General features: G+C 46.7%; 6 protein-coding genes across 6 annotated transcripts; 4 read left to right on the forward strand and 2 right to left on the reverse strand.

Annotated features, from left to right (window-relative positions):
* Nucleotides 1–864: 864 nt before the first annotated feature.
* Nucleotides 865–2211, reverse strand: LOC142437604 (histone H2B type 1-H-like). The gene has a single exon (XM_075540703.1). The coding sequence runs from the start codon at nt 2195–2197 to the stop codon at nt 1817–1819; it is 381 nt and encodes a 126-aa protein (XP_075396818.1). The 5' UTR covers nt 2198–2211; the 3' UTR covers nt 865–1816.
* Nucleotides 2212–2548: 337 nt separating this feature from the next.
* On the forward strand, nt 2549–2960 carry LOC142437605 (histone H2A type 1-D). Its single transcript, XM_075540704.1, has one exon. The coding sequence runs from the start codon at nt 2568–2570 to the stop codon at nt 2958–2960; it is 393 nt and encodes a 130-aa protein (XP_075396819.1). The 5' UTR covers nt 2549–2567.
* A 1177-nt stretch (nt 2961–4137) lies between these two features.
* Nucleotides 4138–4548, forward strand: LOC142437606 (histone H3.1). Its single transcript, XM_075540705.1, has one exon. The coding sequence runs from the start codon at nt 4138–4140 to the stop codon at nt 4546–4548; it is 411 nt and encodes a 136-aa protein (XP_075396820.1).
* An 8311-nt stretch (nt 4549–12859) lies between these two features.
* On the reverse strand, nt 12860–16525 carry LOC142437607 (histone H2B type 1-C/E/F/G/I). The gene has a single exon (XM_075540706.1). The coding sequence runs from the start codon at nt 16510–16512 to the stop codon at nt 16132–16134; it is 381 nt and encodes a 126-aa protein (XP_075396821.1). The 5' UTR covers nt 16513–16525; the 3' UTR covers nt 12860–16131.
* A 655-nt stretch (nt 16526–17180) lies between these two features.
* Nucleotides 17181–18309, forward strand: LOC142437608 (histone H3.1). Its single transcript, XM_075540707.1, has one exon. The coding sequence runs from the start codon at nt 17188–17190 to the stop codon at nt 17596–17598; it is 411 nt and encodes a 136-aa protein (XP_075396822.1). The 5' UTR covers nt 17181–17187; the 3' UTR covers nt 17599–18309.
* A 4764-nt stretch (nt 18310–23073) lies between these two features.
* LOC142437609 (histone H4-like) lies at nt 23074–23385 on the forward strand. Its single transcript, XM_075540708.1, has one exon. It carries the CDS (start codon nt 23074–23076, stop codon nt 23383–23385), a length of 312 nt encoding a protein of 103 aa, XP_075396823.1.

The following is a 23385-nucleotide window of genomic DNA, read 5'->3' on the forward strand; positions in this document are numbered from 1 at the left end:
GTATATATATATACACACACATATATATATCTTTTTTTTTTTGCATGATGCCTTATACCTGGTCCCTTTGGCACCTCGTGATCGCACTGGCTGGTGTGCTTCTTCCACGTGGGCTTTTTTTCTTCTGATCTAGATGGCTGCTTGTTCGCCTTTAAGACCCCAGACACTATCTCTTTTGATAGCCGGGCACCATCAGCTTTCTTCACCACATTTGCTTATGCACCCACTTTGGCTTCAGCAGTTGTGTCGGGAGAGTGAGCATCATAGAGTTCCAATTTAATAAAAGAAGTATTCATGCATTGAGGGAGTGTTTGAGTAGAGGCCCAAGGTCCTTCCGCCACCTTAATACTTAACCTATAAATATAGACACATAGATCTATTTCCTCATCCTCATATATATATTAGCATGTACATGTCTTTGTCTAGACCTCCATAAATGCCCCTTGACTCCCAGCTCTTTCCTCCATCTCCCTTGACTTTCCTCCTGCCCTACTACCATGCTCCGTCACCACCTGGGCTACAGCTATACCTCTTCTCTACGCAACCTTACCCTTGATCATTCCCTACCAGGCCTGCGACTGCCCCCTCTCTACCATTTTGGGTCCCATGTTTTTCCCTTGTCCCTGTGTTTGTTAACACCACTTCCTTACCCCCCTACCCATCCCCCACCCCAAGTACCCCCGGAACTGTCGGTCTGTAGTTTTTCCTCCAGATAGTTCATCCAGCCTGTCCTATTCAGACAGACCTTTGGAGATACTAACATGCACAAAAACAAGACAGACCTTTGGAGATACTAACATGCACAAAAACAAGACAGAGGAAAACAAAGCAACAGTATACAACCATACAACAAAACAACAAAAACAAACCACTGACAAAGAACAAAACAAAACACTTCACAAAAGAAAAGCTTGTAGTTAGTTCAAGGATCGTTTGCTGGCCCTTAGGAGCGTTTTCCAGTCCAGTCTGTTGGGGCACCACACCCTGGCCCCAAAGTCCACTTTCAGCATTCCCTGGGGACCTTGCCACTTCATTCCCTTGCTGTTCCGCTGCACTCCCCTAGTGCTTTGCCTCGGTGTGGTGGGATCAGGTCAGGTGTAATTCCCACAGTGTCTCCGGTGCTGTCCCCTGTATAGCCCTTAGTCACTGAGGGGCATCATTTCTCATAGTGGGGCCAGCCATAGTGTTCTCTTTGTGGACTGGCTGCTCTACTCAGGTACATCATCCTCATGGCGTGGTGGGCCAGGGAATGTCCCTATTTTTATGAGAAAAATTGTGTGGAAGCAGAGGAAAGATTCAAATACTATTATATGTAAAGGCAGAAGTTCATATTTCCCACTACTTCAGTTTGGATTTCCATCCCACATGTATCCTAGATTCCGACTCAGCGTTAATAAAGTGTTCTCTAGTTTCTGTGGCTGTAAACTGCGCAATCTTATTTTATCTTCCCGAAGCCCGACTCACGTCATTAGTGGCGATCCTATAAGCAGGACAGAAATGCCCGTTTCTGAGACTGGAACGCTAAGTGGCTCGTGTTTTACTTTTTCTTCTAGCTATGAATGAATCACAGTGAGTTAAACAATGACAATGACCAAAGTATTCCTAGGACAGGGGAAGTTGAATTTTTTGAAGTGGCACTTGTAAAGGAGAAAATTAAGAAAAACCAAAAATTATTTCCCACATTAAAACAGAGAAAAGGACAAAATGCTTAGCATCCAGCTGCCCCTTATCCACTGCCATAGTAATTACAGCTCTTTCTCGAGAAAATAGGTGGCTCTTAAAAGAGCCTTTGGATTAAGAAGTCAGCACAGGAAGTTTACTTGGAGCTGGTGTACTTGGTGACGGCCTTGGTGCCCTCGGACACGGCGTGCTTGGCCAGCTCCCCGGGCAGCAGCAGGCGCACGGCCGTCTGGATCTCCCGCGACGTGATGGTCGAGCGCTTGTTGTAATGCGCCAGGCGGGACGCCTCGCCGGCGATGCGCTCGAAAATGTCGTTCACGAACGAATTCATGATGCCCATGGCCTTGGACGAGATGCCCGTGTCGGGGTGGACCTGCTTGAGCACCTTGTACACGTAGACAGCGTAGGTCTCCTTGCGGCCGCGCTTGCGCTTCTTGCCGTCCTTCTTCTGCGCCTTGGTCACGGCCTTCTTGGATCCCTTCTTGGGAGCAGGCGCGGACTTGGCAGGGTCAGGCATAGCTGCAGCAGATCTTCAACTCCGAAAACCAAAAGGTGGGTGGCTGCTTACGTCTTTAGTATTTGTATGGTGTATATGCTAATTAGGAATAGGAAGGTTACAGATTCTGATTGGCTGTTACGTATCTTCACTGTGATTGGTTAATTTATTCCAAGATCTCATTGGCTCTTCCCTACTCTCGCTAGAGACCTTCGTAAACGCGCATGTAAATAAGGCTGTTTAGGTGTTTTATTTGATTGGCTGGAATTTTTAGTCAGCCAATAGGACAGTGCATTCTGTTACACCACCCCAGACTATAATTACCTAGCTTCTACCGAGTTTCGCCAGTTTCTTCTCCATAGTTTTCACTTAGTGCTTACTTTGCTCCGTCATGTCTGGGCGTGGTAAACAGGGCGGCAAGGCTCGCGCCAAGGCTAAGACCCGGTCCTCCCGCGCCGGGCTCCAGTTCCCGGTGGGCCGCGTGCACCGCCTGCTCCGCAAGGGCAACTACTCGGAGCGGGTCGGGGCCGGCGCGCCCGTGTACCTGGCGGCCGTGCTGGAATACCTGACAGCCGAGATCCTGGAGCTGGCGGGCAACGCGGCGCGCGACAACAAGAAGACGCGCATCATCCCGCGCCACCTGCAGCTGGCCATCCGCAACGACGAGGAGCTCAACAAGCTGCTGGGCAAAGTCACCATCGCGCAGGGCGGCGTCCTGCCCAACATCCAGGCCGTACTGCTGCCCAAGAAGACCGAGAGCCACCATAAGGCCAAGGGCAAGTGAAGTGACGGAACCCGTCGTGAGCCTGTCACCTCAAACCAAAGGCTCTTTTAAGAGCCACCCATATTTTCACAGAAAGGCGATCTCACTAGCTACAGTCACATCAAGCTTAACGTTAATGTCCAAGTGCCCACAGCAAATGACTTGAAGCAGTAAAGCTGCCAGTATTACAGTATGTTGGGGAAGATTGACAAGACAATTAGCTATGAAATTTCTGAAATATGCCCTTACAGAGAGCATGCATAGTTGAGGGAGGAGATGAAGGTAGACCGCCATTCAAAATTTTAAAGAAGCTTAATTTTTAAATCAGTTGAAATTAAAAAACGTAATCTAGGAATCTAGGAGATGCTGGATGAATGGGAACGGTTGGTTAGTGTTAGGATTCAATGAAAAGGTGAAGTCAAATAACATTGCATGCTTTTCAATTAGAAAGTTAAAAGCAAAGCCCTTAGAACAAACATTGACTTTACCCCCAGGCATTCCCAAGCCAAGGGCTTTATCCATTCTTCGCGGGCATTACATGTAGGAACTCTGCCACATATAGAAAAGACAGTTTAACCAAAGTCATTGCTATGAGGTACACTCACGGGATAAATCCAATCTGATTTCCACCGAATCGATTCCGCCCTATAGGGCAGTATCCTGCCCCTGGGAGTGTATGGGAGTATGTCTTTTTCCAGAGGAACGCCTGGAGGGTTCATACTGCAGATCTTTTGGACTGGAGCCCAACACGTGAACCCTAAACCACCAGGACTCTGACAGTAAAGTTAGGGACTGGCAATTCAGAGCACGTTAGCTTTAGAGGTCTCAGGGAAGAAAAAAAAAATATGGGTGGTCTGTTCTCAAAGTAAGGTCCCATGAATTTCAGACCCCCACCACAGATGTAATGCGTGATATCATCTTTACAAGATCTCCACATAGTTCATTAGGGACTGAGTTAGAATACATGGATTGCCTTGAATCTCAGACCAAAGCTCAGAGAGGTTTGCACAGCATAATACTCTGTCCAATCAGAAGCTTTGATTATTGACCAATCACATCTTTCCCTTTTAGCCAATAAAATCATTGCGCGGCAATTTTGAAAATCGCCAGGCCAATCAGAATGTTTCTGTGTATATATAATAGCAACTTTCCAAGGCCCTCTGGTAGGCATTCTTTTTCAGCCCTCAGGAAGTGAAGCATGGCTCGTACCAAGCAGACAGCTCGCAAGTCGACCGGCGGCAAGGCACCGCGCAAGCAGCTGGCCACCAAGGCGGCCCGCAAGAGCGCGCCGGCCACGGGCGGCGTGAAGAAGCCCCACCGCTACCGGCCCGGCACCGTGGCGCTGCGCGAGATCCGGCGCTACCAGAAGTCCACGGAGCTGCTGATCCGCAAGCTGCCCTTCCAGCGGCTGGTGCGCGAGATCGCGCAGGACTTCAAGACGGACCTGCGCTTCCAGAGCTCGGCCGTCATGGCGCTGCAGGAGGCGTGCGAGGCCTACCTGGTGGGGCTCTTTGAGGACACCAACCTGTGCGCCATCCACGCCAAGCGCGTCACTATCATGCCCAAGGACATCCAGCTGGCCCGCCGCATCCGCGGAGAGAGGGCATAAGCCGTCTGCCAATACCAGCTTTTTCTCCCTTCCCAAAGGCTCTTTTAAGAGCCACCCACAATTCCAACGGAAGTTGCTTGGCACACAATGTAACCAAGATTTTTTTTGAAACTTTTAGGCTGTGAAAGCAGGATTTTATGACTGCTTGCACATAGCTAGCCTGGCCTTCTGAGCCATCTCAGCCACAGGAACCTAGATTGTACTTGTATCCTAAAGTGTTTTGTTTCCACTGAAGGGGAGGCCCAAAGCAACGCTTCCAAGAACAAGGTTAGGCTGCTATCTTGACTCTGGAGACTGCCAGTCTTATGTGTTTACCTTGTCACATGATTGCCCCTTGTGCCTCTCCTTCCTACTCTATCCCTACTTTGTTCCCTTGTTACCTTTTAACTAGGGTTGCTTACCCGTTCCCCCTAATCCTGAGTGCATATAAGCCTTAGCTGTAAATATTCTCTGGGAGGATCTGGCTCCTGAAGTCATGGTGAGCACTCATGCTGTATCTTGTGTGATGTCTAATTTTACCCCTCAGTTACACATGCCCCTTGGACCCGTTGGATGGTGGAGGCTTGAACCCCACATATTAGGACAACAAGAGCTTGCCCGGAGTCATTAGCTCACCAGGTGGTTGGAGGCATCCTGTAGACTTTTCCAACCTGCAATTGTGTATATGAAACTGCTCCCCAATCCGCTTATGTTCCTCAGCCAGCCAGGAACCTGTCCTTAGGGAGTGAGGTGCTGCCACAGGATGTTCGAACAGGTATAGAGACAGAGAAATTCCTGGTGGTGTAATGATCATGCATTACACTGCTAGCCTCAAGATCAGCCGTTTGAAACTATGAGCCTCTCCAAAGGGGTGCGAAAAAATGGCTTCCTTCTCTGGTGAGTAGTCTCACGGGGGCAGCTCTACCCTGTCCTAAAGTATCACTATGACTGGGAATACACTTGATACCAGTGACTTCTATATATATTCGATAATTAATATATATTACTAGCTTTTCCATATACTCCATTATTTATATATGTATATATATGTGTGTGTTTGATTTGGCAAGATTCATAACTCTAATATGTATTCACAAGCATTCCTGAGACAAGTTGTACTTCATAATCTCAATTTACTTTCATATATACTCAATTAATAGATTGCCTATAGATTGCCCTGTACTTTCCTTCCTGGTCACCTGTCTCTTGAAGCCCGTTCCTCCCAAGAAGGCATACTGTCACAGCAAGGGCGTGTCGGTTGTGACCAGATCTGGGCCCGCTGAACATGAGCAGAAAGGACAGTCACAACCATCAGATCACCTCAGAACAAAAATAGTTTGAACAAGCAGCCTAAGGTCTCAGGAAAGAGGCCACGAGATCAACTTGGAAGACATTTGAGAGCAAGGGGTACTATCATTTGTATTCCCCCAAGAATCAAGGCGCCCTCTCCGCCTAGTGGTTACACGTTGGGCTGCAGTCTGAAAGCACCCATCCTCTGCTGGAGAAAGAAGCTTCCTCCTCCCACAGTGAGCCCCAGAAACCAACAGGGGGCAGTTCTCCTTTGTCTCACAGGGTTCAGGCCGGATTCCGAAGAGGACACGGAGCAAGCGATATCATTGTTGATGGATGTCACCTTGATCTTGGCTCAAAGCAAAAAATACCAGAAATATGTTTGTGTTGTGTTGACTGTGTGAAGACATTCAGCTGTGTGAATCTTAACAAACCACGGATAACCTTGAGAAGAAGGGGAGTTTAAGAAGAGTTCATTGTTCTCACGCACAACCTGTACATGGATCCAGAGGCTGTTGACAGGGAATTCGGTTTGGTTTGTCAAGATTCACAATCCTCGCTGAATACGCATTTGTTGTGAGCTTTTCTTAAACAACCGTAACGATTCCCTTCCATTTACGGCCTGGTGCGCACACGCAAACGTGCAGATCCACTTTCCCCAGGAGTTTGCCTGGCTTGCTAATCCTCCCTTGTTCCTTCCTTGATCAACCAACATAAAGGGTTCCCTTCTCACTTACCTTCAGTGTTTGCATTTTTTAGCCGTTTGCTCCAAGGGGAACCTATGTTGGTACCCCTTTCATGACTCTTTCCCCACTGCCTCAGTCTGGTGTGTACCAGTGCAGAATTGATCAGCTGCCAATCAGGATGTTGTGATTTCCTGTGTCTCGTAATTAGCCACGTGGCTAGGAATCTCTGGATATTATTATGACTTCACACTGATGGGAGAGAGGTGAGGCTTCTGCTCCCACGGAGATTTACAAACTCTGACGCCCACAGGGCAGTTCTACTCTGACCTATAGGGACTCTCTGAGTGCTAGTCCATCAACGGTAGCATGTTTGCATGTTGATGCTCTCTTTCATCCAGGTGATTTGTCTTGTCCCATTTAAGGCTTCATAAAGGGGTCTTTATAAAATCGGTTTTAATTTGGGGTGTTTTTACCCCTTGGCCAAATGGAAGCCCAGAGAGGATTAACCCAGTTTTTGTTCAATAAAATTATTCTTCATAAATATGCATGGGTTTATAGCAAAGAGATAAAGTGGTCTTTTATCCTCCAAATAATACTTCCTCAGATTGTCCTATTTTAAATTTCTTTTTTAAAGTCATTTTATTGGGGCTCATATAACTCTTATCACAATCCATACATACATCAATTATGTAAAGCACATTTGTACATTGGTTACCCTCATCATTCTCAAAACATTTGCTCTCCACTTAAGCCCCTGGCATCAGCTCCTCATTTTTGCCCCCTCCAGTCCGCTCCCTCCTCCCTCATGAACCCTTAATAATTAAAATTATTATTTTGTCATATCATACACTGTCTGACATCTCCCTTCACCCACTTCTCTGTTGTTCATCCCCCAGGCAGTAGGTTATATACAGATCCTTATAATCGGTTCCCCCTTTCCACACCATCCTCCTTCCACCTTCCTAGTATCACCACTCTCACCATTGGTCCTGAAGGGATCAACCATCCTGGATTCCCTGTGTATCCAGTTTCTATCTGTACCAGTGTACATCCTCTGGTCTAGCCAGATTTGTAACGTAGAATTGGGATCATGATAGTGGGGAGGTGAGGAAGCATTTAGGAACTAGTGGGAAGTTGTATGTTTCATCGTTGCTGCACTGCACCCTAAATGGCTCATCTCCTACTTGTGACCCTTCTGTAAGGGGTGTCCAGTTGCCTACAGATGGGCTTTGGGTCCCCACTCCGCATTCAGAATGATATGATTGTTTGTTCTTTGATGCCTGATACCTCATCCCTTTGACACCTTGTGATCACACAGACTGGTGCACTTCTTCGATGTGGGCTTTGTTGCTTCTGAGCTAGACAGCCACTTGTTTACCTTCAAGCCTTTAAGACCCCAGATGCTATATCTTTTGATAGCCAGGCACCATCAGCTTTCTTCACTACATTTGCTTATGCACCCATTTGTCTTCAGCGATCGCATAGGGGAGGTTACTACACACCTATTTTGAATTTCGAACACTCCCTTTAACCTGCTATCACTTTTATACAGAAGATAGCTCCCACTCACTCTCAGGTTTCTGTGAGAATATAGCTAAACCTAATTTCCTCTTGTTATGAAACGCTTTGACCAATATCCCCTTTTCTATAACTCCCCATTAGGTACTCTGTGAGTCACCCTTCTATTATCTAAATCATTCATCTGACAAATCCTTGTCACCATTGGATCCCAAAACCTGTGGTCAAGTGAAATTTCTTAACGTTTCTCTTATACCGAAGTCCCTGTATTTCCCAGCAAATGATGGGGTGGGATGATGCACACAGGGTATGTGGAACACTAATTAAGGGAATTGGTCAGTTTTTATTACCTCTCCCCTGGAGATACGGACGAGCCATCTTTGAAGCAGCAGAGGAGAAACCCAAGGGACCTTGGAAAAACATGTCCAAGATCTCTGTGTGAAGTGTGAGGTCCTCGAGACCACATGCGTCACACTGTGTCATGCGGACTCAGGAACAGTGCAGAGACCACGGCTACCTTGTCCTCATCTGACAGGAGCCTATGTAACTGTGGGACAGAGTGACAGGTGGGCTGCCTTTCCCGCCCATGGAGGCAGAGGCCAAGTAACCATGTGGCTGAGATACTGTGAACTGGAGGGAGACTTGGCTGCTGGCTAAGGGAACCAAGAACTGTATCCTTACTGTTTGCTGAGCCTGACGATCAACTTCCCAGGAACCCTGATGATGTAGTGGTCATGCATTGGGCCGTGACCTGCAAGGTCAGCAGTTCAGGAGCACGAGCAGCTCCAGAAGACATGGCTTTGCACTGTCCTCCACAGGGAGTCACTATGAGCCATGGCAGTGAATTTGCTTGTTTGTTTGGAATAAGTTCCCCAGGAGCCTTAGTGGTATGGTAGTTACGTATCGGACTGCTTACTGAAAGTCCAGTAGTTCAAAGCCACTGGCACACTTCTGGGGAGAAAGATGAAGTTTCCTACTCCTGTGGGGAGTTATGGTCTTGGAGGACCCAGAGCAGATCAATTCTGTCCTATAGGGTTGATATAAGTCAAAAAATAGATTCTATGGCAGTGAGTTTGGTTTTGATATCAGCTTCTCTAATACACTGTATCTCTCATACACTGATACACTTTAACTGTATCATCTGTGTGGCTCTGGCAATGCATTGTTGGACCCAGCATACAGCTGGAGAGTGGCATGGGAGGAATGGTTGTTTGCTGCCAGAGTCGGTAAAGGAGAAGGGGGAGGCAGGTCTGATTCCTTCCTCTTGGCAACCGAGAAGCCAGAGGAAGTCCAATATGGTCACCACCGCTGTTGTTTGCATGGGGCCTCAAAGACAAAGGTACATGCCGGGGTCCCCTCACCTGAGGTCAGCAGCGGTGTTGTCCTGAACCCCTCAGGGGAATGGTGTTCATCATCTGGAGTCTGCAGATCAGAGCTGCTACCGTTGAAGCTTTCCTTCATGCCCCACCCATGGACCCCAGCACAGAAACACTTCCACACAGAGGTCCCGCCTGCTCAGGCCCATCAGACACCCTGCCAGCCCTCTTGGCCCATCAGACACCCTGCCAGCCCTCTTGGCCCATCAGACACCCTGCCAGTCCTCTTGGCCCATCAGACCTGGACTGTGCGGGGCTACAGGCAGGACGGGCTGTGGGAGCAGCTGCTGTTCTGCTGTTGGATCCCCAAGAGGGTCAGGACAGGAGGAGGGACAAGTGTGGGAAACAGAACCAGGAAGAGAGTGTATGCAGACAAACTCTCGCCTTCACACTTAGGGAGTCTGGGAGGCTGGGGCTCCTGTGGAGGGAACCTTTACTCTCATGGGTTGGAGAAGCGTCCCACTGACATTCTTCTAAGTAAAAGTCATTCCTCTCTATGTCCCCCCACAGCAGTGACAATTTTAAAGTGCCATTTGCAAATACATGGCCGCTTATTATACGCTTGAAGGTCAACTGCTTGAAGGCTATTTGCCTCAAGGTTGTCTGCCATCAAAATCAGTCAGACCCTATTGCCTGTCCCTCCCTTATTAGGACCCACTCCCTTCCGATAAGGCTCATAGATTGTTCCCCTGGAGAAGAGCTCAAAGACATCTAAGGTCAAGCCAGCTCGAGATGACCAAGGCTAGGCTGCCACCTTGACTCTAGAGCCCACCCAGCTTGTAATGTGTGTGCCTTCCTGTCACAGGGATGACTCAAGTGCCTCCACTTCCTGTTATGTTTACCCCGGTCATCCCGCTCCTGTTATGTGTGTGCCTGTGGTACATTCCCTTCCTGTCACATATGCGGTGACCTGTATTTAAAGGGGCTTGCATGCCCCCCAAGAGTATCAGAAACGATAAGAGCACAGCCTCTCTCTCTGCGCAGTCCTGGTTCCTGAAACCGTGATGGCGGTGAACCCTTGCATGCTTTCTCTCATCTGATGTCTCTTTAATTTAGCCCTCAAGTACACAACCGCCCCCTTGGGCCCACCAGGTTGTGGGGCTGGCTCCCACAGACAAGGACTAAGGCAGGGAGACTGCGCAGACTCTTCCCTGTCCCATCTGACTGGCCACATACCATTCGCACCAGGGTGGGCGCTCAGTAACATGCCTGCCACCTCCCAGCCTCAGTCCACAGCCAGCAGAATCCTTGCCGGAAGTCAGGAGCCTGGGCAGGGCAAGGTGAAGAACACAAGCCTTCCTGGGGACCAGTGAGGCAACTTCTTGCTGCTCCCCAGCAGGAAGAGGAGGGCAGAGATGAGGGTGGGGCGGGAGTGGGAGAAGGAAGTTCATAGACAAGGCTGATAGGCCACCTGCAGCACCCTTAGTACAGGCACTTGGGGGCAGGTCATGTCCTTGAAGTGATTGCTGAGGCCAGGGATCAGACAACAGCCCCTGGTGAGAGAGGGCGGGTGGCAGAGTTCGCCTGCTGCTAGTGAAAATACTAGAAACAGGACAGCATTTAAGATTTAAGCTGTTGGAAATCCAAAATGGAGTTTTCTGTAGCAACATGTACCAGCCTCCTCCCTTGCAGTAAAAATTCCTTGTAAGTTAAGCCAGTAGGGACGCTCTTCGACTTTACAGGAAGCAGGGCCATTAAGATAGCTAGCCAGAGATGAAGCAGTCCACACTTACATGAGCAGTGGAACATAGTGCTTCAGGGCACGGTGGTCTAGTAATGAACAAAGTCATGATAAATATAAGCCCTAGAAAAATGCATGTACAGATCATGGCCTCCTTCCCTTTTAATTGTGGCAAAAACTGCTTTTTGTCATTAGTGCGGAGTGTTCAATGTGATTGACTTTCAGTGGATTTTCAAAGCAGTTGGGAGACAGCACTGCACTGGGTCCTTCGGTCTGGAGCTAGCAGATTATACTTAGAATTTCTCGAATCAACTTGGTCTCTGTCTTTGGCTGAAACACTCCTGGACCCTTGGTTCTGGTCTTACCTAGAATGAAAGGGAAAAGAGGTTAAGACAGCAAGAATCCCAACACAAAGGTGAGGTGGAGACATTATCGGCTTAAATAAATGACAGCCGCTGTAATGCCTTCATAATTCAGAAGCGTCTTTATTCAGTTATAACCGAACTGCTAGAACCTAACAGCGATTCTTTGATTGCAGTTCCGAGTCAACATTTAAGTCCGTCTTTAAAGGTGAAAAACTCATTTATCCTTTGTCTAAGACTTAAGCAAGCGTGGACAGAAGCAGAAAGCAAAATTAATGTTACTATTCCTTAGCGTTAGGGAGCGTAACAGGGTACCGCATTAGTTATAACATTCTGGTACCTTCAAGATGAGCAAGCAAGCATTACAAGGTACTTTCCTTATCATAAAAAAATACAGTGCCAAAATTGACTAGAACATCTTGGTTATCATAACACGATTAGCTACACCATTCAGATTAAAGTTTCAAAAGGAACAATATTAAAACAAAGATATCTTGAAGAATAGTCAAAACTAATTGTAGTGTCCAGAACCTGGGACCAATGGAGTCCATTCTAATATTAATCACCAGCAGGGCCTTTCCCATAGGAGAGGGGGAACGGGCAGGTCAGCCAGCAGCTAACAAGAAGGGAGTTTCTTTTGCTGGTCTGTCTCAGAGACATGTTTCCCCACATGCCTCTCTAACACAAAGAAGGTGAAGAGAAGCTATATTTCTTACCAATGAAGGAGACCAGAGATGGTGAAGAGGCTGGATGGGGAAGACAGGATTCTCACACTGCTCCCACGATGACTGAGTAAACAGATTCTTAAGTTTGGGATCTGAAAGCCAGTCAATGGCAAGAGGTCCCCCATTAGCTGAACCAAAGTCCCATCTTTACATCCCACCAGGCCTTTAGACTAGCTAAGGGCCCCTTGGAGTGCGTGTCCAAAGTAACGCCTTGATAAGCTCGCTTTTTCTGGTCCACTCTTTCCTGACTCTGGTGTGAACGTTGTCTTTCTCCTGAAATCTTTCTTGCGAATAGGACAAGAATAGAGGAGTGGAGAGACTCAAAACTGGGAGGCACTTGCCAGTGCCCCACCAAGGTCACATCCCATGAAGATGAAGCCCTACACCAAAGTCCTTAGGATGTTCTATGGATTTGGCGGTGATGGTCTGCTGGTGGTTTGGACACCCCATCTGCATGGACACGTCCTTGAAGACCTCCTGCAATTTGGTCACCATGGTAGCCCCTGAAGGGACTTAGCCCAGGGACCACAACTGGGTGGGGGAAGGTGTGTGAGTGTGTGTGTGTGTGTGTGTGTGTGTGTGAGAGAGAGAGAGAGAGAGAGAGAGAGAGAGAGAGAGAGAGAGAGAGAGAGAGAGAGAGAGAGCAAGCGTAGGGCTCTGGTAGGTAGCAGCCCATTGATGTGTGGGGGCCTGAACATGGGTAGGAACAGCCTGGCAGCATTTCGACACTGTCTGTGTTCATGTGCTGGGGGACACAGGCAGGCTGAAGGGGCTGCTCGAAGGGCAGAGGCCCCATGTTGGCTGCAGGCAGAGGCATGCCTCATAGGTGCTGCACCAAGGCTGGCAAGGTGGTGAAGGCAGCTCTTTTCCTCCATAAGAGAGGCTCTCAGGCCCCCAGTATCAAAAGTAGGTGGCTTGTTAGACATCTTTGCTAGTTCTCCTGCATTCAAGTCCCTGGTACTGAGTCTGAAGAGTGGAGCAGGTGAGGGCATGTCAATGTCTATCGTGGACTTGGGAGCTCAAGAGGCTGTGGCATCCTTGGCCAGCAGGACTCAGGCACAGGTTGGGGCATAACAGACTGAACTTTGACATCACACTGACCCTTGTCATGTGGAGCCAAGGTGACCTTTACATAAAACCCAAATGGATAGCTATCAAGCTGATGTAAACGACCTTAAATCTTTATAGTGTTTTGGAGTAAAAGCACAAACCATAAATCTCAGATATCATTTAAGAACATTTATTAAGTCTTAAATAAGACAAAGCCCCAACACTCAGATAAGACCATTAGCCCAAGATCATAATGGTGTCCAAGGATACACAGAAATGCAGCCACTTCAGTGGGACACCGGAGGGCAAAGGGAACTGTCTTCAATACAGTTAGTGGCGGAGCAATACCCCACAGTTGCAGGTGAAGCTGCAGATGTAGGGTGGCTCCGTGATTGGCATACATACATAATAAGAAAGAAGAGCTTACAAGATAGACTCGGGGCCCTGTGGCTAAGGAGCATGCAACCTTGGCCAATGCTTTACATATTTTTCTATATGTAAAGCAGACAGATTATGTCACCAGGTAAACAGAGAAGCATAAGGAACATAAGACAACATAGGGAAAACAGACTAAGCAGTGTAGGGTCTACCAGCGCATCGGAGAAGAGAGCGGAGGATAATTATTGTATTCAATAGGTGGTTGGAGAAGACTCACTGCTCCAAGGCAGAGCAGAGGCCTGAAGCATGTAATGGAGTGATTCCCCATACAGCTGTAAGAAGGTTATCTCACAGAGAACAGACAGGGACGGTGCACACCCTTAGCTGGAGGCATCCCCAACATGGTCACAGTTGTCATAAACAGGGGCAGGAACTCAATAAGAAGGTCACATCTAAATACAAGGGAGGGTTGGAAATCAAGTTTAATTGTGGCCCTAGTAAGAAGAAAGAGGTCTTTACCTCAACAGGTTTTAAAGTGTCTCTCTATGGGGAACAATGGCCCTCGGGCAGTATAATCAACCATTTCAAATCAAAAGAGCAGCATTAGTCCAAGGACCAAGTTCAGAAGATAGGCTGGGTTAGGCAAGAAGGAATGGAAACGAGAAACCAAGGGAAGAAGTGGGATAAGGCATGACCTTGTGGAGGTTGCATTCAGTGACATGGGGCAAAATAGAGCTGAACTGTTGAATATAAAACGGATTTGTTCTGAAAACTGTCGCCGAAATCACCAATAACAAGTTTAAATTAACTTTCAAAACACAACCAGACATGAATAAAAATATGTGGGCGCTCTGTTGTCACCCTATGGCATAGTGGTTATGTAATCAGTGCTATCCCCATAGCCAGCAGTGTGAAAGCAGCAGCGGCTCTTTGGCAAGACAGGACTTTCTACTCCTGTAAAAAGTTTGTGTGGGAATCTCACGTGGGATAGTTCCACACTGTCCTATAGGGTCCCTGTGAATTGTCATGGGCTTGATGGCAATGAGTTTGGTTTTGGTTTGGTGGTGATGTGGTTGTGAATTGGGCTGCTAACCACAAGGTCAGCAGTTCAAAACAACCTGGACTTTCTATTACTGGAATGAGACTCATAGGGTAAATTCCACCCTGCCCTACAAGGTCACGATGCGTTGGCATCAAGTCAATGACAGAGCTCAGTTCTTTTTGTTGTAAAACCCATCCATACCTACTTGAGTTCTCCACATTTTTGTAATTAATTCTGCCTCCCAATAGACCCACATATACAACTTATATACACATACATACTCACTCATACTTACACACATGCTCAAATTTTGGGAAAAGACTCAGCTAAAGCTTTGGTGTTTTGTTTTTTCTTTGGTTGTTGTTTCTTTTCCTTGTTTCCTCTTCTGTTCAGAAAAAACTATGCGAGGCTGTTCCTAAAAGGCAAGCGGCAGTTCCATGGAAAATCCATCATTTGGTCTTCTTTCTTTGCCTCTCTCCTGCTCCAATTTCCCTCCAGAAGTGTCTCCAGGAAACTTGAAATTCTTTGACACTAATGTCCTTTAGATTTGGGTAATGCTGTCTTCATGGCATTACTAGAGCAGCTCCTCAGGAGAAAGTGAAGCTGTTTGCTCCCATCACGTCAGAAAGCCTATCGACAATTGTTGAGTCAGAGTTGGCTCACTGGAAGTGGATGGATGGTGGGTATGCTAGTGGCAGGTTGATGCTTCCTTGTTTGTGATATTATTTAAATGTTGGTCTTAAGCTTCAAGATTTATCAGAGTACCAACAGTTTCTATTCCATCCACTAGTCTTTCCCCAGGACTGATTAGTTTACTCACAGTAATTAAGTAAATACACTCCACATCTTGGGTTATCCAGTCAGTACTTCTATGCAGTAAATTCTGAATGATTCAGGGACAAATGCCCAATGAGGCAAACTATACGTATGGATCTAGCAGAGGACAGTGCTAGTCATGTGTGGACATGGGAAGCTGCCTGTCATATGCACTTAAGCTAATCTCTCAAAAAAGTAAAATCCTGGAACCAAAATTAATACTAAAAAAAAAAAAATTGACAGGTGGCTCAAAGGAATGAAACCTGAGTACTAACAGTTAAGTAAACTACATTTGTTCACAGGTTGTGCTTTCTTCAGTTTTTCCTTTTCAAAGCCTGTTCACTAAATTTTTCAAAGAGCACCAAAAACTGCATACTCAAGAGGCAAACTTGGTACATTTTCAGACTACTTTCATCCAGTCATTTTGTTGCCTTCTGTCACTTAGATCTAATAAGCTTCCTTATAAAGGTTTAACAGTTTCACCACTGCTTTAACAATAACAGATTAAAAGAGCTACTTTTTCATTTTGTTCAGATGACCTCCTATTGTTGACCTCTAGAGCAGTAAAAGACATAACACATTAACAGAAACAGTAATAAGTGTTAACTAGCGCTGGAGCTTTTTTTGAGAGGGTGTGGCTCTTAAAAGAGCCTTTGGATTAAGAAGTCAGCACAAGAAGTTTACTTGGAGCTGGTGTACTTGGTGACGGCCTTGGTGCCCTCGGACACGGCGTGCTTGGCCAGCTCCCCGGGCAGCAGCAGGCGCACGGCCGTCTGGATCTCCCGCGACGTGATGGTCGAGCGCTTGTTGTAATGCGCCAGGCGGGACGCCTCGCCGGCGATGCGCTCAAAGATGTCGTTCACGAACGAGTTCATGATGCCCATGGCCTTGGACGAGATGCCAGTGTCGGGGTGGACCTGCTTCAGCACCTTGTACACGTACACCGAGTAGCTCTCCTTGCGGCTGCGCTTGCGCTTCTTGCCGTCCTTCTTCTGCGCCTTGGTCACGGCCTTCTTGGACCCCTTCTTCGGGGCGGGTGCAGACTTGGCTGGCTCAGGCATGGTTAAAGATATCTCCAACACAAGACTGAAGAACCTGGCTACGACTAAGCAGGCCGATATTTATAGCGCCTCTATGTAAATAGATGCTTACCTACTCAATTGCTGATTGGAGGAAATCAGTTGCGTTTATGCAAATAAGGTCTGCAGTTTGATTGGCTGTTACTGTGGGACCTCCCTAGGTTCTTTATCCCGTTAAAAAGATATTTTCATTTTACATTAAAAAGCTACTTTATTGGTACCCCAATGTCTAATTATGAAAAGTCTACTCCACAGTCCCAATCTGGACCCAAAAAGCGACAAGAAGAAATGGAAAGAAAGATTAATCTCCTGCCATAGTGCAGTTTTTGGTTCGTTTAAAATCACCTTTGCACAATGTTCTCAAAACCATGCCTTTGGCATTTGTAGTTCGTTTCGTCTGGTGAGAACAGCATGAATGTGTGCTCACACAGCTAAAATAAAGTATTTAAGGTTACCTTTTACCAAAGGAGAAAATCAAGCACATTTCAGTTAGCTGATTTCCTAAAGTGAATCCTGCTGACCAATCACGAGGCTTATTCGGCTATTTAATTCAAAGCGCGCAGTTTGAACTTTCCGGCCAATCAGGAAGACCGTCTCTTTATAAATAGCAGCAGGAGGAGCCGCCTAACTCATTGCTTTGAACTCCCAAGCTTCCTCATGGCTCGCACCAAGCAGACTGCTCGCAAGTCGACCGGCGGCAAGGCGCCGCGCAAGCAGCTGGCCACCAAGGCGGCCCGCAAGAGCGCGCCGGCCACGGGCGGCGTGAAGAAGCCCCACCGCTACCGGCCCGGCACCGTGGCGCTGCGCGAGATCCGGCGCTACCAGAAGTCCACGGAGCTGCTGATCCGCAAGCTGCCCTTCCAGCGGCTGGTGCGCGAGATCGCGCAGGACTTCAAGACGGACCTGCGCTTCCAGAGCTCGGCCGTCATGGCGCTGCAGGAGGCGTGCGAGGCCTACCTGGTGGGGCTCTTCGAGGACACCAACCTGTGCGCCATCCACGCCAAGCGCGTCACCATCATGCCCAAGGACATCCAGCTGGCCCGCCGCATCCGCGGGGAGAGGGCATAAATTCCCTCCAGTGAGTTCTCGTCTTCAACCCAAAGGCTCTTTTCAGAGCCACCCATCTTCTCTGCGAAAGATGCTGTAATTAACAAATTTGCTTCCCACACCCCCCTTGTATGGTTTTAACCTTTAGTTTTTTGAATATTGCAATTGCGGGTGGTTTATGCGGCAAAAGAAAGTATGTAAACTTGAAATTTCACTAATTCTCGTCATTTCTAAAGAGCTTCACTTCACACTTGAGCGTGCATGTGTTGCCACAGTCCCCATAGCTGTGATGTTTCAGCGTAGACCCCCTTTCTCTAGCGGGTCAAGCTGCCTCTGACTAGGCCTGTGCCATATTTCCTTGTCTCCTGTTAAACACTATGCAGTCTTAAATCGTTATATTTGCAAGTACCCCTTCGGGAGCAAATGAGTTTCCGCTGAAATAAGGTGTTTTCCTAATTTGATGTTAGCATATTGGCTACACTTGCCACGTTGTATCTATTCTTGTTACTTGGAGAAATTGTTACAGTGAAGAACTCACGACCAGAAACAAAGTAGATGTTTTAAATCATGCCTGGCCACTTAATGTTAGATTTCATGGAAAACATTTAAAAGTAGAAAGGGAGAATATTACAGGGGTCTACATATAACTTCCTCCCTGGGGGCCGGATAACAGAAAAGTGGGTGAAGGGAGACGTTGGGCAGTGTAAGACATGACAAGATAATTTATAAAGGATCAAGGGCTCCTGAGGGAGGGGGCAGTGGGGAGGGAGAAGGAAAAAATGAGCTGGTGCTAGGGGCTAACGTGGAGAGCACATGTTCTGAGAATGAGGGTAACAAATGTACAGATGTGCTGTATACGACTGATGTATATGTATGGATTATGATAAGAGTTGTATGAGCCCCCGATTAAATGATTTAAACACAAGAAATAAAAGTACAAACCACTAAATCAGTATAGATTTCAAGTCACCTAATCTTGAAACCAAATAACCCTGATTCTAAGGTGAATACCTCATCACTCCTAATGGCAACTATAATTCTGCTGCCTGGATAGCAGTAATCCTATTGGTTTATGTATACAAGCAGGCCTTCCAGGGTAGTATCAGCTTGGGTTGTTGGACTGAAACTGGATGTGAGAGACCACTCAAGATGTGCAATAGAGGAGCCTTTCCTAGCTGGTGAGTGGCGGCAGCCTGCCTGGGACTTTACAGAACTCTCAGGTGGCTGTTGCTCCTCACCCTGTCTTTTCTATTTTGGTTGCATCTTAGCTTGAGATTGTCTAACCACAAGTTCCTGTTATTCAGGGTTCTCACAGAAAGGGGGTCAGCTGAAGCTGGTTACCGAAGCCAAAGTAAGCAGTAGGTAGTAGTACAAGTGCAAGATGGTGAAGGGGGTGGGAGGAGCTTTTCCCTGTACATTTGGTGCCAAAAGTTTCCACTTAGCTCACTTGAGGGGAGGCTGGGCAGTTCAGTGAAAAGTCCTTAAGGAGTAGGTTTGCTCAGACCTAACATGGTTTGAAAGTATCCAAGTGCAGTAGTGGCAATTTATGGGACCAGGACTTGAAGGTGTGGGCTATGGAAAAGCTTTTGTGAATGTTCTCTCAAACCCTGATTTCAGGAGGCAGCTCCACAAATGCAGTCAAAACGACATTAAAGACCCACTGCCCTAGAGTAGATCCTCTAGGTCAGAGTAGACTTCCCCAGTGGGTTTCTGAGGCGGTACATTTTGATGGGATTAAAAGCCTCATCTTTCTCACAGTGGCTGTTGGTTCAAACTGCGGACTTTACGGCTCAGCAGCCCAATTTATCGCCCACGATGGCGCGAGGGTTCCCAATGCAGAAGTTGATAGAAAGCAGATTTCGTGACACTGGAACTCATCTGAAATCCAGTAGTACTTGAAATGATGAGAGAATGGATGTATTCTTCAACACCTGGAAACCCGCCAAAGTAACATGCTCCATGTTACTCAACAGCCATGCTGAGAGCTGTTGAAGGAGGGGCAGCTTGCTGGTCATCTACTCGCCTCTTCACAAAGAAATATATTTTTAGGGGAAGTAACAGAAAATGGGGATGCCACTTAATTGATGGGGTGCACTGCTTTCCCAGTGTCAAGTTGTGTTGTGTTGTGCTACCTGTGGTCTGACTGGGCAGAAAACAAGAGCAAACCCGGGGATCTAGGAGAGGCATTAGGATAGTCAACCCACAAGGAATTTAGAGGTGGTGGGAGAAAAATATATGAACCCCCCCATTTTGTGCATCCCATGTTTGTCTCCAGAGGGACACATGTATTATGTTCCTGTCATACTGCACAATGCCAATGATTACGATGGTTTCAGAACGGATATGTATAGCCACTCATAATATAAATTTAGAAATAGAAATCTCAACCCTTGTGAGGGCCGATAGTAATACCCGTAAGCTGTTAGATACCTCTATGTCAGTAGTTCTCAACCTTCCTCATGCTGTGACCCTTTCATACAGTTCCTCATGTTGTGGTGACACCCCAACCATAAAATTATTTTCATTGCTACTTCATAACTATAATCTTGCTACTGTTATGAATTGGGTGACTCCTGTGAAAGGGTCGTTCAACTCCCACAGGGGTCGTGATCCACAGGTTGAGAACCGCTGCTCTATGTCCTTCAGAAAATTTTAGAATTTAAGTATTGAAACAGAAGTAAGTGAGGAAAGGAAAGTGTACTCAAACAAACAAAACAACAACAAAGTCCTCATGGCCATCAGGTCAATCATACCTCACAGTGACATCCTAGGACAGAGGCGATGCCCTAGGACTCCTGAGACTGAAACTTTACAGGAGGAAAAAACCTCTTTTTCACATGGGGCTGCCCAGCATGTAACACGGATCTTGTAAAGTGGTCACTTTATAAGTGAAAAATCCTTGTTAAAGAAGACAGTTCAAGTCACCTGGACCATCTTAAGAGCTCTTCTGTCAAGCAGGAAATGTAACTCCCCAACAAGGTTATGATAGGACCAGGTAGAACTGCCCAATACTTTCTGAGACCGTAACTTTCCGTTGCAGAAAGCTTCGTCCTCTCACAGAGTGGTTGGTAGTTTTGAACTACAAGGTTAGCATCCCATCATGTAAGCACTCCACCATCAGGGTTACAATGCCCTTGTGGCATAGATGGTTTTTCCTGAGGATGCTAACAGTTTAGGTCAGCAGTTTGAAACCACCAGCCATAGGAGAAAGATCAGGCTTTCTACTCCCATAAAGATTTACAGCCTCAGAAACAGGATAATTCTACCCTGCTCTGTACGGTCACAATGACTTTAATCACTCCAGAACCAAGTGGTCAACCCATAGGGTCAGCTCCTATGTGCCTCAGAGCATGCTGACTCAAAACTATCTGTCATTGAGTGAGTCTCCTTTTTCCTTATTCGGTTGCTAGGAGATGAAATCAAGTTGATGGCAATGAGTGTGTTTGGTTAATTTTTTTTCCTTCCATGGTAATCCCTAACTGGGTTCACATACATGGTATATCATTATATAGAGGCATATATATGCACAATTGTAAGTAAAAATCGTGAGAATCGAATAAGCTCTGTAGTGGTTAGGAAGGTTTTGCAAGGTCAATTTCCTGGTTTAGGGAATATAGGTATAGAAGGAGAGCTAAATGGAACTTGTCAGGATCAGCAAGAGGCCTGGATGACCTGTTCTGAATGATCTCACTGGAGCCATTCAGTCCACCAGTTATTTGCAGATGACTCATCCTCACCACATCCCACCTGATCCAGTCCACCTATCATATCAAGGAAAATTAGCGATTTGGATGACCCATCCCAAATTGTCTGACTTGATCCATTGACTAGCACTGCCCCCACATGATAATGAAGTACACAAGCCTTGAATTAGGAGACCAACCATTGTACAGGAATCAGAACGAAAAACAAAGGCCCTTGGGAAAGTTAGATAGCACCTGAGGTGGGCCGATGGAGTACAGTGGCCCACACCCTCTAGAAGTCTGGCATGGACTTAAACAACCCATTATAGAACTAATTTTATTTTTAAAATTTCTTGTGTCTTAACTATTTTTAAAAAATTGCAACAATTCTTTAATGCTTGATAGTTGTACTTAGTATTACTTAGCATTTAAAATTTTTTAAATTTTATTTTTTAATGTATTTTTTACTTAGCATTTTTTATTTCCCAAGGCAGTATGTTTTTTGCTCTCTGGCCACTCTAGTGGCTTGGTCATTGAGCATGTCTACGGAGTTCATTATGACTCATAGTAACTGTAAAGGATAAAGCAGCATTGCCCCTGTGTGGTTCTGAGCCTGTAAATAATTTTGTGAGCAATATATTTCTCATCTTTCTCTGGTGAATCGGTTAGTGGAATTAAACTACTGACCTTCAGTTGGCAGGACAACTGGTAATCCACTGTGTCAGCAGGGCTGATGCATCACAATCGGTACACAATTTCTTAGATATTGCTGCTCATACCTTAATGAGTTCAAAAGTAAATTTTGTTTAAAAGCAATTGTAATTTTTTGGGTGTGGTACTTGGCTGAGTTGAACAATGTACTTTAGGACAATATGGTGGGTACTTGGTAACTATATAATAAAACAATCCACTGCTAGTTTGGACATTCAATTGTATTCTTGAGACATCATCTATCTTTTCATAATGGTTTCCTGCAATCAGTTCAGCAAATATTTGCTATGATTTAAGAATCCAGAATGATAGTAACACACATACATATTGATACATAGATCCGTATGGTAAAATGCATAATTGAGCAGGTCGTGGGTGTGCACTTTCTTTCTCTCTGGCACACACACACACAGTTACATAGATAAGAATACATATGTCTAAGCAGTAACATTAAAAGACATTCCCTCTGTTCAGTCTTCTGGTTAGCACCTCTAAGATAATGCTAGCTGTAGATTCCTCGAGAGGGGGATGACCATGCTTCAGTCTGAGCGAGCCAGCTACAGCGCGGTGGGGTAGAGAGGATGAGGCATGGAGAGCTGAGTTGGTGGAGAGGGAGCAAATATAATACGGAAAGAGAACAACGAACCGTGAGATCCAGCGACTGTGAGAGGTTCAAACAATGCATGTGTGAGTGAGGAGAGCATTCCTGTGGACAGTGTGCATCTCGTCGTTACAAACCTGTAGTCCTGTCTTGCCTGCTGCCATGTCCGCTTCCTACCTAACACGGAATACACTTTTCTTCTAGGTTCTAGACACCGCCTCAAACGCTTAGGAGTAAACGATTTATATGTAAGCACCCAGAAAGCTCGCAATTAAATTTCTGACCGACAGCTGCTGAAAGTCCCTTTGGAAATCATTAGTGCTATGTTGGAGTTCCAACACCAACCTCCTGAAACTACATCCTTCTCCCGTCAGCCCCGTGGGGAAAGGCACAGGAACTCAGGGCAGTTTCCGGCGTCTCAGTCTTTCAGTTCTCAACAAGGTCTGCAAATTTGCTTTAAATGGGCTTTACCGGTAGTCATTTTAATTTCCCTTAGTCGCCATGTCTGGTCGCGGCAAAGGCGGGAAGGGTCTGGGCAAAGGCGGCGCCAAGCGGCACCGCAAGGTGCTCCGCGACAACATCCAGGGCATCACCAAGCCCGCCATCCGCCGGCTGGCTCGGCGCGGCGGCGTCAAGCGCATCTCGGGGCTCATCTACGAGGAGACGCGCGGCGTCCTCAAGGTGTTCCTGGAGAACGTGATCCGCGACGCCGTCACCTACACGGAGCACGCCAAGCGCAAGACGGTCACGGCCATGGACGTGGTCTACGCGCTCAAGCGCCAGGGACGCACCCTCTATGGCTTCGGCAGCTGA

This window comes from Tenrec ecaudatus, chromosome 1 (genome assembly GCF_050624435.1).
Source record: "Tenrec ecaudatus isolate mTenEca1 chromosome 1, mTenEca1.hap1, whole genome shotgun sequence".
Lineage (NCBI taxonomy): Eukaryota > Metazoa > Chordata > Mammalia > Afrosoricida > Tenrecidae > Tenrec > Tenrec ecaudatus.

Coding starts and splice junctions, on each gene's coding strand:
- LOC142437604 (XM_075540703.1), bottom strand. CDS start 2,197: ATGCCTGACCCTGCCAAGTCCGCGCCTGCTCCCAAGAAGGGATCCAAG.
- LOC142437605 (XM_075540704.1), top strand. CDS start 2,568: ATGTCTGGGCGTGGTAAACAGGGCGGCAAGGCTCGCGCCAAGGCTAAG.
- LOC142437606 (XM_075540705.1), top strand. CDS start 4,138: ATGGCTCGTACCAAGCAGACAGCTCGCAAGTCGACCGGCGGCAAGGCA.
- LOC142437607 (XM_075540706.1), bottom strand. CDS start 16,512: ATGCCTGAGCCAGCCAAGTCTGCACCCGCCCCGAAGAAGGGGTCCAAG.
- LOC142437608 (XM_075540707.1), top strand. CDS start 17,188: ATGGCTCGCACCAAGCAGACTGCTCGCAAGTCGACCGGCGGCAAGGCG.
- LOC142437609 (XM_075540708.1), top strand. CDS start 23,074: ATGTCTGGTCGCGGCAAAGGCGGGAAGGGTCTGGGCAAAGGCGGCGCC.